This window comes from Amphibalanus amphitrite, unplaced genomic scaffold (assembly GCF_019059575.1).
Source record: "Amphibalanus amphitrite isolate SeventyFive unplaced genomic scaffold, NRLGWU_Aamphi_draft 000245F_arrow, whole genome shotgun sequence".
NCBI classification, from domain to species: domain Eukaryota; kingdom Metazoa; phylum Arthropoda; class Thecostraca; order Balanomorpha; family Balanidae; genus Amphibalanus; species Amphibalanus amphitrite.
This window is the reverse complement of record NW_024881740.1, coordinates 682,668-697,478: the sequence shown is the minus strand read 5'-3', so window position 1 is coordinate 697,478 and position 14,811 is coordinate 682,668. Positions and strand designations below refer to the sequence as shown.

At 51.0% G+C, this 14,811-nt stretch overlaps 2 protein-coding genes across 7 annotated transcripts in view; one reads left to right on the top strand and one right to left on the bottom strand.

The window, feature by feature from the left end:
• LOC122386289 (importin-5-like) overlaps positions 1-4,037 on the top strand; it is a 30,760-nt gene extending 26,723 nt beyond the window's left edge. Inside the window, exons 18-24 of the mRNA XM_043375348.1 lie at positions 141-253; positions 619-759; positions 1,262-1,411; positions 1,998-2,131; positions 2,523-2,768; positions 3,109-3,319; positions 3,727-4,037. Of these exons, the coding sequence (XP_043231283.1) occupies positions 141-253; positions 619-759; positions 1,262-1,411; positions 1,998-2,131; positions 2,523-2,768; positions 3,109-3,319; positions 3,727-3,828 (1,097 nt within the window). The 3' untranslated portion in view covers positions 3,829-4,037. The remainder of the gene's footprint in view (positions 1-140; positions 254-618; positions 760-1,261; positions 1,412-1,997; positions 2,132-2,522; positions 2,769-3,108; positions 3,320-3,726) is intronic.
• On the bottom strand, positions 3,953-14,708 carry LOC122386290 (programmed cell death protein 10-like). Of its 6 annotated transcripts, none has more exons than XM_043375353.1 (6): positions 14,543-14,708; positions 10,165-10,334; positions 8,076-8,253; positions 7,551-7,680; positions 4,787-4,951; positions 3,953-4,425 (listed from the first exon to the last, which is right to left on the bottom strand). In XM_043375353.1, the coding sequence occupies exons 2-6, from the start codon at positions 10,234-10,236 to the stop codon at positions 4,341-4,343; spliced, it is 630 nt and encodes a 209-aa protein (XP_043231288.1). In that variant the 5' UTR covers positions 10,237-10,334; positions 14,543-14,708; the 3' UTR covers positions 3,953-4,340. The 6 variants fall into 6 exon arrangements, with proteins under 6 accessions (XP_043231288.1, XP_043231289.1, XP_043231285.1 ...); XM_043375354.1 differs by having other exon boundaries at positions 14,651-14,705; XM_043375350.1 differs by lacking the exon at positions 14,543-14,708 and adding an exon at positions 10,440-10,515.
• Positions 14,709-14,811: the final 103 nt, after the last annotated feature.

The window sequence follows — 14,811 nt, the reverse complement described above, 5'->3', positions numbered from 1 at the left end:
GGCGTGCTCCCTATGAACACCATCAGAACATAGACCCCAGCAGTGCCTGTGCAGAGCATCTACCAAGTCTGGATCAGTCGCCCACCAGTTGTTTAAAGTACCCGTGCATCACCCGCCCGCCTATCCGTCCCGATCCACAGGCACCGAGTACGTGCAGCAGATGTGGTCGTTCATCGTTCCCGAGCTGCTGCAGGCACTCAAACTGGAGCCGAACGTCTCCGTCATCCCCGAGCACATGCAGTCGCTGGCTAAGGTGAGCGGTGAGAGGAGAGGCGAGAGGCTGGGCTGTGAGCGTTTGGACTGTCAAAGCCAGGGCTGTGAGAGGCCGGACTGTGAGAGCCTGAGCTGAGAGAGGCCGGGCTGTGGGAGCCTGAGCTGTGAGTGCCAGAAATGTGAGAGGCCGGACTGTGAGAGCCTGGGGTGAGAGAGCGCCTGCTGGCCGCTGGCGCCAGAGCTATACTAGGGGACCGATGGCCGCTGCTGGGCCAAGTGTTTTGTAATGTTGAGGGTATGGTAATGTCGCGTATCGGATGGTTCGGTGTTTTCTTGTTCATTTGCTGTATGGTATGCAGTTGGCTGTTTCCCTGTTTGAGACTGTTCTTCGTCTCCCATCGGCAGTGTATAGAGACGCTCAACTGTCCCTGTCTCACGGACGAACAGATGCGCGAACTATTCACCATCTTCAACGAACAGTTTGAGAAACACTTTGAGAAGTCGTCTGAGCGGGACGAAAAGAGGAGAGACGAGGATTACGACGAGGTGGGTTCAGGCGACTGACTGGCGATGACAGGTCGACCGGCAGCCGGGATGGCTGCAGTTTCCAATCCATCTGTTATTGATTTGTATCGCTTAAGTTTAGTCGTGTCCGGTCTGTGTGTAGGTGTTGCCCGATGGGTCGAAAAGGTTCTACCTGTTGACGCACCCTCAAAGCTGGTCAGCAAGGAAACAGAGGGCCTGTTACGCTCAGTGACACTGACAAGCGCATATGTCTTGCTATAGTTTCTAGGGCCCAGCTAAGTCATTCGGCCCGGTATGGATACGTGCTTTGCTGTGTAGGTACGTTTTAAGGAAGGCTTGATACTCGTGTTTCATTGGCCAACGCGGTGGCCAACTATTTGCGACCGACACTCAGTGCTGGTCGCCAATGCTCAACATTTGACTTAAGAGATACTTGATATTTGAGTGACGGGCCTCAATGTCAGCCCGTCCCTGACGAAGCCGCTCGTGTCTGACCCGCCCGTCCCCCGCCGCTCTCCCTCAGGAGGTAGAGGAGGAGCTGATTGACGAGGACGATGAGTACACGTTCATCATTTCCAGGATCGCCGACGTCCTGCACTCGCTGTTCTCCGTCTACCGCGACCAGCTGTTCCCGCTCTTCGACAGCATCGTGCCGCACCTCGTCAAACTCATGGTCAGTAATCGGACTCATATCGTCAAACTCATGGTCAGTAGTGTAACTCATTGTATGGTGGGCAGAGTACTCCGCATCTAGTTGGTTGACCTCTGGTTGACCTTGAATTAGCAAACGACTAAACGTCATACGCGCTCAGCGCTCTAACATTTTTCGCTGCCGTGCCATGATACGATCGTTGCTCAACTCATGGCAGGAGCTTTTTAGAAAATGTTCCTTCTCAGAGTACAAAGATACGAGGCCAGTGACTTGGATAGATATTTCTGAACTGATATTTTTCCGATTGTCTTCTTTCAGACGCACTGAATCGTTCTCTATTAGGCTGTGGTCCATCAACTCGGTGAAATGACGTCATTTTGGTCAATGGTACCCTTTTCAGGGTCCGGAGCGGGCGTGGACGGAGCGCCAGTGGTCGCTGTGTATGACGTCATTGTTACCCGTATTTCAGGGCCCGGAGCGGGCATGGACGGAGCGCCAGTGGTCGCTGTGTATGACGTCATTGTGACCCGTATTCCAGGGCCCGGAGCGGGCGTGGACGGAGCGCCAGTGGTCGCTGTGTATGACGTCATTGTGACCCGTATTCCAGGGCCCGGAGCGGGCGTGGACGGAGCGCCAGTGGTCGCTGTGCATCTGGGATGACGTCATAGAGTTCTGCAGTCCCGCCTCGATCAAGTACTCGCAGTACTTCCTGCAGCCCATGGTCCAGTACATCACTGATCCGTGAGTAGCGCGCCTCGTGCGCATGTATTTTGGAGTGGGAATTGTAAGATTGAAGTTGCTGCGCTCATAGTACCCGTACCTATAGGACGGCATCCGCTAGTGGGGTGGTGCGAGTTTTTTTTTTCATGCGTGCAATGTTTTGATAGATGAGCTTTTATTGAAAGATATTCATTGTAATTTTGTCCTCGTATGGATAAGTCGTGCTGCTGCTCTCTTATGCCTTTCCTCACTTATTTTCCCCAAACCTCAACGTCAGTGATCCAGCATAGCCCCTGAAAGGACGGGCGCGGCGTGCTGGGCTATTACTTGACCTGACCTGCCCTCCCGGTCCCGTTTCTGTAGTCAGTCGAAGGTGTGTGACCTGACCTGACCCCCCCCCCCCGCTCTGCAGTCAGCCGGAGGTGTGCCAGGCGGCGGCGTACGGCTGCGGCGTGCTGGGCCAGTGCGGCGGGCCCGAGTACAGCAAGGTGTGCGCCGAGGCCATCCCGCGGCTCGTGGAGGCCATCCAGCGGCCAGACAGCCGCTCGCCAGAGTGGATCAGCCCCACCGAGAACGCCATCTCGGCCGTCACCAAGATCCTCAAATACAACGCGGCCGACATCAACGTGGCCGACGTGATACCCGTGTGGTTTAGCTGGTGAGTGCAGCGGGTGGGAGTCTACACTCTACAGTTCTGGGGCTGCGTCGGGGAAGGATGACCGGGGAATTCTGCATCGTCACTTTCTGTTCACTTGGTTTGTGCTCTTCCTTACACGTTTTTCTATAAAATACTTCCTGTCCATTGCGGAAAGGTATCGGCGTTATGCCGTAAACGATAGTAATAATGTTTGGTACTCTCGCAATTACTCTTCGTGAAATCAAGGAAACGCTAATTTTATAACGCTAATTTTATGCACAGCGTCTTGCGCTCCTTCCTCACTCCCCTTCAATCCCCGTCTCTCCCGCCCGCTGACCCCGCCGTCCCTGTCGCCCCCCAGGCTGCCCGTGTGGCAGGACTCGGACGAGGTGCCCTACGTCTACAACTACCTGTGCGACCTGGTCGAGGCCAATCAGCCGGCCGTGCTCGGACCCAACAACATGAACCTGCCGCGCATCATCGCCGTCATTGCCGAGGCGTTCGCGCGCAACGCCGTAGAGGCCGGCGACCCGACCGGCGTGCGGCTGCTCAACCTCGTCAAACAGATCCAGGTGAGTAATTGCTGCCGACGCGGCGAGCACAGGCGATCGGGCGTGGAGGTTTGTGATCTCATCGTGCTCCAGTGTCTAAGACAGGTTCACTGTGACTCGTGCTATGATTGTGCAGCGGATAGGAACTGTGCCTGCTAGTGATAAATGCTATAAAGTCGAAAGTCATGATAGTTTCTGCAAGCAATATGTGATTACTGATTATGTAGTTTCGTGTTCTGTTTCGTTTACGTTTTGTGGGTTTTCATTTCCTCGATCAGTGATGAAGTTAGCCAAATCCGAGGGCCGGTCGAGCGCCGCTCCCGCCTGTGCCGACCTCCCGAGAAGCCAATATCTGACGGTCCGGCCGCGGCCGCTCCCCCGCGCCCCTCCCTGCCGGTCTGACACCCTCCCCTCCCCTCCCCGCACAGGGTAACACGGAGCTCTTCACGGCGTGTCTGAGCCAACTGAGCGACCAGCAGCGCGAGGCACTGCACGAGGCGCTGGTGACGCCGCCGGCTGCCGCCCAGTAGCGCCGGCCGCGCCGGGCGGGGAGGGGCGGGACGGGACGTGGGCGGGAGGCTACCCTTTGATCTGTGAGAGCTGGGTTCCTGTGACGTGATATCGCTGTGCCGGCGACCGAACCAAACGCTGGCGGGCGGGCAGATGCGCGTGTATTACGCGCTAGCCGTTTTATGTATATACATTGGTCTTACAGCTAATACACTTGATCCCTAGGCTACTCGTGACTTTACGTTGGCCACACCGGCGCGTGGTAAAAATAAATGATTTAAGTATCTCATATGTGGGGCGTCGGCCGCGGGCGGGCGGCGCGCGCAGTTGGCGATATCGCGACTGGCGGGCGGCGGATCCGCCGGCATTAGATGGACGGCGGAACAACACAGACACACGGACACAAACACGGACACAGAAACAACGGCCACCCTATCGCGGCCGGCCCGGGCGCAACGGATCAACAACGGGGCCAGGCGGCCCGGGAAGACGCGCGGGCGACTGGCGCGCCCCTGGCGGCCCACCGACGGAGTTACTCGCACTTGCTCTTCACGGTGCTCATGATCATGTTGGTGTAGTAGATCAGGTACGTGGCCGAGACGAACACCGCGCTGGCCCTGAGAGAAAGGGGACGGTGCGTTAGACTAAATGTCTGGTAGTGCGAAGAAACTTTAAATGGACCGCAATGAAATAGAATCAACTGCGTCCGAAAATCATTGGCATCCAATAAAAAGAAGTGATGAGTCAAGTAACATCTAAGGCAAGACATCTCAGCGTTACGCTGATGCAAAAAAAAAAACCAAAAAAAGAGAAGGAAAAACAAGTGCGGAATGAACAAGCAATGCCCCTACTGAGTCACCTTACACCAATCGCATCAAGCGTTGAGACATGCGCTATGAGTCTATGACCCCACAAGAGATCGGCGGGAATAACACATCAAACACACCATACGCCCATTTCCCTCCGTGTCACACTCACTGTCCCTCCTTGAAGTACTCCTTGAGCGTGTTGCTGAACTTTTTGGAGTACTTGACGAAGTCTCGGCGCCGGTGGTCGAGCGCCTGTTTTCCGTGCGAGCCGGGGATGTAGGCCGACACACCCTGCACGGCATCCAGCAGCTTCTTGATGGCACTGGCGATCTCCCTGAGGGCGGCGGACGGGGCGGGTGTCACAGGGGTGGAGCCGACACTGACACTGACACCGACATAAGAGAGACGGGGAGACACGCGAGTCATCGGAAGATAAACGTGATGTATGTAACTGCGACGTCTCACGCCACTACAACCATCGCTCATTTGAAGACTTCGTTTAGAAGCAGATGAAATGACGTCATTTAACATGACCCTCGCTAGAGGTCAGCGATCATGTCAGTGGGTTACCTAACTAATGTATCCTTCATCGTTGTAAGATACCGACCCCGTCGGGTTATTTCGATCGTCCAGCAGAATACAGCGTGCGCCATGGCCATTGGCTACCCTCGCCACGGAGTGGATCCCGCCTACATCACGACTCACGAATCTATTCGCTCCACTCAGGCGCCGCTTACTGTAGGAGCCCAGTAACCCACTCAATCACCCGCCAGTGTATAAGTGCACGTTCCCGGTCTGAATGGCCAGTCGACATAAAAAGCCCTATATTTTAGGGCATTGCAAAGCCCAGTGTTTACCTTCATTCAGTCCACTATCGTGAATATAGCCGTAACTCGGATTACATACCGACCATCATTGTATCTACATTGCATAGAATCCCTCCACTTATTTTAGCCGCTGTTTCTACTGTCTAGCCCAATAAATTTCCGGCTAAAAATTCAGATCCTTTATTTTTTAGCATGCTATCTACACATCACAGATTGTCCCATTCAGGTACTGAATCCACTTTCGCCGAGCACCTACCCAAGATATATCAAAGACAATGGTTATCATTGGCTCGCAGAGCCAATATTATCGCCGAGATCACGGAGGTCATCAAACCAGCGTCCTTGCACTTCACCCACTGCCGCTCTGAGTAATCCCAGCGTTCTCGCCTATCTGGCTCACCCCTGCACTCGCCCCGCGGCGGTGACCGGACGGCGGCGGCGGCCCGTCACGGCTGACGTCCGTGTGAACGCGTCTGGGAGCGGCCGGTCGGCCTACCCACCGGCGCCGGGCGGCGCTTTGGGCGCGGTTCGGCGGCACACAGTGCCACTCTCACTTTCCGACGGCAGCGGCGAGCAGGCCGGACCGGCAGTCGGCCGCCGGCCTGTGAAACGCCGGCTGTCCGGTGAAACCGCGCCGTGACATTGCACACGGATTGCCGAGCGCCGAGCTACCGGTCCGGTGCCGGTGCCCGCGCCGGTGGCCATGTGGGATGGAGGAAACCGCTGCATCCCATACGGTGAATCCTGCCTTCGACCATTCACACCTCCAAATCGTCCTCCTTACTCATCAACCCAGTGGCCCAACTACTCAGCAGTAGCCCAAACAGGCGCAGATATGACCCTATCGTGGGAACAGTCCCGCGATAACCCCGGAGTCTGTATCAGCGGCTCGATGCCGTGGCCGGCTGAGAGCTCAGCTGAGAGGGCCGCTGGCCGCTCGTCGCGACCCTGGCCGACCGGCGGACGCGCACAGGGCCATCAGTGCCGGTTGGCCGCGCCGCCGCGCCGGGCAGATGATAACGGTGACAGCGACGGAGGCGGGATTAGATAGCGCCGTGACCTGATGACGCGTCTGGGATTCTGCGCACGGCGGTACTGCTCCGTCCTCGGCTGAACAACGTCAGAGCGCTAGGCCTCACACTCCACACAAATAATATTCATAATTGACCGACTCACACTACTGCAACCACCGTTCACTGCAGGATAACGCAATGCGGCACAGATTCCCGGCGGTGAGAATGTGTCATAGGTGATCAGCCAAGCAGCGTCCACCACGCCGGACCGTTCTAGGTGTGCCGCCGGGCCAGGGAACGGTACTGGGCCGCAATGCGCCTGACTGAGTGTGAAGTAGTCCCGGACGGTACAACTGAGTAGCACCGCGGCCCAGCCGAGTGTGTGAGCGGACACCGGCCGATCGCGCAGCGCAACCCGTGCTGTTAGGGTCAGCCGGACTCTCTCGACCTGGCCCGCTCCCAGCAGTCCGTCAATTCGGAGTAAACGGGACAGGACAGGGAACCTCTGAAACGTTCGTTATCAGTGACTCACAATAAGGGATCATCGTTCATGGCTCGTGCACACATCACGGTAGCTCGACGAACGATATTCTGGGCTTATTATCCTGGTTGATATCGATACTTGTACGAAACTTTGCTGAGACCATAAGAAGCACGTTTCCAAAAATGACAGTGCAACACCCCATACGGCGACCCCCCTCCCTCCCCCCCCCCCCGAGCAGCCGGAGGTGACAATGTTCTCCTGTGCGACAATCATCACTCATTAGTCCAGTCACGGTGAAGGGAGGGCGAAACCAACAGACGGCAGATGGTACTCCACCAGTCAGCGACAGTCGTTTTGTCTCATGTACTTCTCACTCCGGAAATGCAGCTCCCGTTAAATCGATGAAAAGTTATGCCTTCTGCTATTATTGTTGCCATGCGTCATTACTAAGCTAACATTGTAAGATCAGGCTCGAAATTTGCTCTTAAGTGTTTGAATCATAATAAGATTAGTGACTACAAATCAATGCAATGACAAGCTTTTTGTATATTCAAAACAAAGAAGGTTCCGAGTCCGCTCATTTCTGTCATACGGCGAATGTTGACTCACTTGATGGTCTCGAGGAATGTTTTGCGGTCGGTGATTTCGTCCGGGATCCGACTGAGGATGCGTTTCAGACTGGCAGACTTTTTGTTGAGCTCCTGGAAGGGCTCCTCCGTGCGACTGAGCCGGTACTCGGCTGTAACAACAGAGAAATAAGTCAGCAGCCGAACACCCATGTCCAAACGCACATCACAAACAGAATCAACAGTAGCAGCCTAAAGACGCATGAACGGCATGATTCGCAAACATCTCGTATTCGTAACATCTCGTAAACATCTCGCAAACATCTCGTCACGGCACTGAATCACGAAATTGGAATAGTTAGCTTGTTCAATGCATCTTAGCTATAGAATGAGAACTACCCTTATAGACACTGCGCAGCAGCAGTGATATCAAAATATCGTAAAATATGACAGCAATTGCAACATATTAATTTCAACATTAAAAATAAAACAGCCGCCCATTCCCTCAAAGACGTCGCGGAAGCTATCACAAAGCCACCTCCCCCCCTCCCCTCCGACCGTCACGTACCGTCGTTGTCGCCGGCCGATCCCTGCAGGCGGAGCAGACTCTCGTGCATGTTGACACTGACGTCTGCCTTGCGCACCAGACCCATGACGAGGTCGTACGTGAAGCCCGGGTTGGCAGCCTCCACCTTGGTGAGGGCGGCGCGCAGCGTCTGGCTGGCCGCCACATCCTCCTTGTCCAGCTGCCGGCGGACGGTGATAAACGTGCAATGTCACCGGGCGCGACGCAACTCGCAGGGAAAACAGTGGTCAGGGTCACCTTGTTTTAACACTTCCAGGTCACATGAGTCAGTTCTGACACATTCATTCGTGACTTTCCTGGACGTGATTGAACTAAATCCTGGCTATGCTATGTTATAATGCTAGTATGTTAGCTATAGCACACTCTGTACATTATCGATTGTTGTGTAACTCAAAGCAAGATCTCACGACGATCCTTTGAACTATCAGGTGAAAGGCACATGCAATTTTGCAAGAAACGTCAAAAGCTGTGTACTCTAGGAATCAGTGGGAGCTGTTCAGTCGCCGTTTGTTTAGCAGCAGGGTGTCGATTTGCTGGCTTTTTACTTCTCATTGGTCGAATTCAGTTGGTGTGTGCGGTTCACCAATGAGAGACCAAGAAATGCCAGAAAGAGCTTCTACACGTGGGAAAACCAACAAGCATGCTGATAAAAATGACACTGAACGGCGCTCTGGGCCCAGTTCCCCTTCATATATAAACCCAGTAAGACACCTCAAATGACAACACAAAAAAAAATGTGGGTGCTCCTTTCTAGGAAAACCTTAACAAACCTAACCTTACCTTAACCTGACCTAACCTACAACCTACAAATCTACAAACTAAAAACCTACAACCTACAACCTACAAACCTACCCTACAACCTACAGCGCCCCTCCTCGGTTGGAAAACCGGTATTAGTATATATTAGGTCCGAGTGGACAATTGTGACGCTGTTGATACAAATATGTAACAGCAAAAAATGTAGGTTTTAGGTTAGGTTAGGTTGTAGGTTTGTAGGTTTTAGGTTAGGTTAGGTTGTAGGTTTGTAGGTTTGTAGGTTGTAGGTAAGTAGGTTGTAGGTAAATAGGTAAGGTTAGGTCAGGTTTGCACATAAGGTTAGGTCAGGTTTGCACATCGGCCCAAATAACCAGGAGCACCACTACACAATCAGAGGTAACCGTCTCGAATCTGCCAGTGAAGAGAAAGATCTGGGTGTCTTTATCGACTCATCCCTCAAGTTTAGAAAACAGGCAGCATCTGCAGCTTCCAAGGCCACCCAGGTCCTGGCCGTGATTCGGAGGTCGTTCGCTCACCTTGATGAACAGACACTGACGCTGCTCTACAAGTCTCTTGTACGTCCACTCCTCGAGTATGGCAACGTTTTATGGGGACCGTTCAACAGACACGATCAGAGGCTGTTAGAACGCATCCAGAGACGAGCAACCAAGCTGGTGTCAGGTATCAGGAACCTGCCATATCCTCAGCGTCTCCAGAAACTCAAGTTACCTTCGCTCTACTACAGAAGACGGCGCGGAGACATGCTAACGATCTACCAGCTGCTACACGCGGGAGTCGACCTGGACCCTGATGACTTTTTGGCGAGGAGCTCAATGACTACAACTCGAGGGCACGGCTGGAAGCTGGCGAAACCTCAAGCAGCGTCTCGTGTGCGGAGGAACGCACTCTGCGTACGAGCCATCAATGACTGGAACGCCCTTCCTCGTCATGTGGTCCTCGCTGAGACCCTAACCCAGTTCAAATCCCGACTCGACCAGCACTGGCAGACCATCCATTACTCAGTGCCAACCCAAGATTTAACCTAGTGTATCCAGAACCTACTCGACGAGATCGGGACCTTCAGGCGTTGTGCCTTTCTAAATCCCGATAAGTGTAGGTAAGGTAAGGTAAGGTAAGGTTTGATTATGTTTTTTCTTTTATTTCCAGGACATATAAGTATCATTTTTGGATTCAGGATGTCAAATAATGTAAGAATATGAAAACTTTATCTTTAAACAGTCACTCGGACTTCATGTATACTTTTACCGGAAAACCTTTGTGTGACGTCTGCTCTACTAATGCCGACATTTCTTACCTGAGAAAGAACTGGTCTTATCAAAACTGGCAGCACCAGGGAAGATACAGGTGAATCATCCCCCATGGTCATGTTTTCCTCAAACTTGAATGGATCCAAAAACTTCTAATCAAAAAGTGTAAACACAAAAATCAGACCATTCCGGCGCTCTAGGATTAGCAGCCTTTTCCCTGAAAAGTTTAACAAATTATGAAATTTTACAAGAGAAATTAAGCGAAAATTCCAGACATAATGCCAGTAATTGACTTGAAATTCAACAAATTGATATCACCAACAAAATGCGATCATCGGATCCTACACCACAGGCCATCCCCCCTTCTCTGTGAACGGGCTCTCTCTATCGTCTGGATAAAAATAGGCCCCGCCCATCCCAATCAGCTGCTGCATGACGAGTTGATGACGACAACCACTACTTACCAGCAACCAATCTAGGGATAGCGTACGTGACAGTAATGGTGCAGCGGTTGCAAAATATTACATTGTTATTCAAACGGTTTTTGCTTTTAGGGCCTTGTTGTTTAACCCATCTTTGTTTGATTGTATTGAGATATGTGATTAGATGAGGTGTTGATGAAGGCAGGTATATTTTTAAAATATTTTTTTTGACAATTTTTTGCCCTTGTTCTTCTTAATAGCTGAACCCGGGACCACCTGAAGTCTAAACCTTATTTTAAATAACATGTCAATGCTGATGCTGTCTTGAAATGTGAAATTTAGACAATGGTAATAGGAATAATGAAGAGCAATTTCACCAACAACTTCTTAATCTCTAGGAAGTGCAATTAAAATTAACATCACTGTCTGCCACACTGCTCCGATCCTGGTCATGCAACCAACGTTCATGGGTGGTGTTGCACGGCAGAGCACTGCAGTGCGCCGCGTGTGTCAGCATTGGGTTTCCATGGCAGTGTCAATAAACTTCACTGTGACGCTAAGCTATGACAGCATCCCAGAACGCTAGCACGCTGTGGTACCAGCACCAGCAGCATGCTAGCAGTATTTGAACTCAAACCTCTGTTCTTGGTACGGTTTTTCAGAACCTCTCACTCTGTTCCAAACGCTATTCATCATAAACTAAGAGATCACATGCAACGTCATTTGAGTGATGCTATGGTATGCCGTAGCTACCAGTGCACACAGTGTCCGGATGACCATCCAGAGAATGGTCATCCAGACATTTCACCAGTGAAACAGGGCCATTATTAATCACATTTGCTTTGCTTTGTTTCAGCAGAAACCTGTCTGCACATGGGAGGAGCGCAACAAAAGCCCATCAAGTTCATGCATGGCAGTGGACAGGGCTGCGGAGTCGGAGTCGGTCGGAGTCGACAGTTGTGACCGGAGTCGGAGTCGGAGTCGATTTTAGAAACCCGAGCCGGAGTCGGAGTCGGAGTCACTGAAAATCTGTCGACTCCGCAGCCCTGCTATGTCTGCGGAGTCGGAGTCGGGAGTTGGAGTCGGTGGGAGTCGACAATTCTGCCCGGAGTCAGAGTCGGAGTTGGAGCTGGTTTTTGAAAGCCGGAGTCGGAGTCGCCGAAAATCCATCGACTCCGCAGCCCTGGCAGTGGATCTCAACAGGAGAAAACCAGAAAGAACATGGATGCTTGTAGATTGCAGTTGTACACTGCTGTTATCACCTGATGTGCGTGGCTGGCATTGCTCCTGGCAAGAACCACCTTGAAGTGATGAGATGGTGCCTCAGTCGTTGAGTGTGCTGCAGTGTGAGAGGCGCCCTGATCACGTGCACAGAATGGTGGGGGGAGGGCAACTCTGGGCTCTTGAGTCAGCCCTACTGCACAGGGGGTACAGATGGCCGCTTACATTTGGTGCACTGCATTATCAAGCCCAGTCTGCTGCCACAGGCAATGGGTCGGGCTGCACTATATTGAAGGCAGACTATCTTGCAAAGGAGGCTGGCATCCCCTCCCATAATGACACACCAATTGGCAATCATCGCTGCGATGATCACGAGGGTGTCCGCTTATCTAACATGGTGAGGTGGAGAGCCAGCTCAAGCTGGCCTGAGGGATGGTTTTACTTCATCTGAGGCCCCCTTTCCCCGCCTGCCAGGTCCGGTCAAACGACCGCTTCACAGTGAACGACTTGCAGTGGATGCCGTCCCACAGCGCAACGAGCGCGCCGACCAGAGGCGGCGGCCAAGAGGCGGCCGCGCTCCCCCAGTCGACGGTCCCGGTGGACGTCGGCAACGCCCACCGCGCGACCATCAGATCGGCTCGCGACCGCGCCGTCGCCGACTGACCGCATGACTGGTATCTGTTCTTGATGTGGGACCGACTGCCACCGCCGGTCGCGGAAGGGCATCGCTCATCGGCCATCGACGTCCACCAGCTTCGCGTGGGTCACTGTTCGGGCTGCCACCAATACACCGAATCGGATGAAACCCTGTCGGCGAATGCCGGCGGTGCCCCGACATCGACTGCGCGGCGGCCAGTGCATCGCGTGCCGGGAGGAGGCTGGCACCCCCGATCGGTCATTGGTCACAAACCGTGTCCCAGCTCATGACTGCATCCAGCGCAGCTCTGTGAGATGTTCTGCTGCAGTCTGCCGCGTGTGTTGAAAGAAGAATGAACATGAGAAATCCTCAAAACTTTATGCCTATTAGTATTTGACCAGTATTGGAATAAGTTTAGCTTTTGAGAATTTGTGTCCCTGTGCTTGTGCCTTTGTGGAAAGGCATGCTTCACGGTGTACCATCTCAATTTGTGCGGCTGCTGACAGGCCACCTGGGTGCCAACGTTTGTGCGAATCCGCGAATACGTTGTGTTTCGTCAGTCGGTATCGTTCTGAAAATATTGACTGCAATAGGCTATATAGCGTATGACGGTTCAGCCCAGCAGTAATAACTGACCATTGATTGGGCGAATTTTGTGTGGTGGTTCGCTAATACATAACCTAAAGAGTGTTTTGCCGGAATCGTTTAGTAGCAGAACTGACCGGAATATAAGTAGAATGCAACGGTTTGAATCGTTAATTTGTTGAAACGATTGTTCTCTGAGACCACTGTGTAACTTTTGACCTGAGAATCACCAATTATAACAACAATGGTGGAAGCAGTGGCACTGTAGAGTGTAGGCAGCACTATATAGTTGGCACACTTGCAAGCACACGACTTACGCAGTGGACATCTGCATCATGCATGTTAAGGTTTACTGGGAAGAGTGAGAAATTAGTCAGAATATAACTGGCTAAGGAAAATAGGCGATATTTCCAATTGAGCTGAGGGGGAGGGGACGTATGGTCAGCTATGCCAATAATTCATTCTCGTTATGCAGCCGTGTAAAAGGGCGTCCGTTTTTTGGGTTAGACCTTCCCCATTGGCCATTTCCAAGCTAAATCGTGGTGGAGAGTCTGGAGACCTCAGCCTCGGTAGTCGGTACCCTGCGCGCTGCGCCACCTTGCGAAACATAAAGCAGCGGTCCTGACATCTACAGGCGTTACTTTTCATGAAAGCGCGGATGTGTTCGCGCTTATGCGAAGAAAATTCTTCCGAGTATGGTTGATAATTAGATTAATTGTTGTCATTTATTTATTAATTCATTGGCAAAAGTACACTAATAACTCGGTAATGTAGCTTAAACTGTATCGTATTTCCTTGGGAAAAAATGACGAACTCATCCTAAGACATCCAGATTATTGGATGCGCTCGCCAGTTGTAGGTAGTTCAAGTTTTTGGAAAAATTGGCTTGTGGAAAATCATAATATTTCAAAGATATGCCTATTTTCGAATAATTTATGCATTTATCTGCATTGAAAAATGATTGTAAAGCAAAAATGCAAAAGATTATTGTCAATTTATTTTCTCAAATCACAATTTACGAACGCACAAAACTCCAGCTTTTAATTTAGTGCGTGTGCGAATTGCGGTCAAGAAAAAAGATTTAAACTGTCTATATTCCTCTTAAAACAATGAAAGATGAATGAGGAAAACGCTGTTTTGAACAATTGTATATTTATTTTTTCTCAATTAAGCAAAACTACAAAATTTTCAACTATTATTACATTTGCTCTCACAAAACCCATCACTTTTAAGCATGACGTCATGTCAGCCAAACTTACTAGCGCCATCTCTGGAGAGCATCTTTCGAAACCTCCAGACGATAGAGAGAGCCTGTGAACGTCTCGTAGTCGTAGTTGCTGTGCTGCTACGGCAAATTCAGTGATGTACACAAAACAGGTGTTAGACTAAAAATAAATATATGCTATGAATCTTCATTGAGTTAGAATGATTTTAGCAAATTTCTACCAGCACATTTTAGACAAAAATATAAAATGCAAAACACACAAATTTATTTTAATTGTATTAAAAGATAAAAGGTCTATAAAGGATTATTGCAGATAACAGAATAATTTTTCTTACAAAAGTACAACTCCAGACTCAAGTCTTAAAAGTTTTGTCCTTGCTTATGCTAAAAATGTTTAATGTCGGTCAAAAAGCTGCATTACTGTGATTTTGACTTTGCTCTACCAAAATTCAAATTTCTTCGGGCATTTCTAGTAATACTTCATTAAAATTTCTAACCAACTTTGTGCTGCGCATTGTTAGAAGCAGTTGTGCCAGTATCGTCTCAGAGGGAAGATAGTGTTTTCAATAAAAAATATGGTTTTAATGACGTCATAAAACAAAAT

Bases quoted from the DNA above. Each gene is read 5' to 3' on its own strand.
- LOC122386290 (XM_043375353.1), bottom strand. From the start codon at position 10,236: ATGACCATGGGGGATGATTCACCTGTATCTTCCCTGGTGCTGCCAGTT. The intron at 8,254-10,164 runs GTAAGAAATGTC...GTCCGCCGGCAG, and splicing joins TAAGACCAGTTCTTTCTCAG to CTGGACAAGGAGGATGTGGC. The intron at 4,426-4,786 runs GTGAGTGTGACA...CCTTTCTCTCAG, and splicing joins GAGTACTTCAAGGAGGGACA to GGCCAGCGCGGTGTTCGTCT.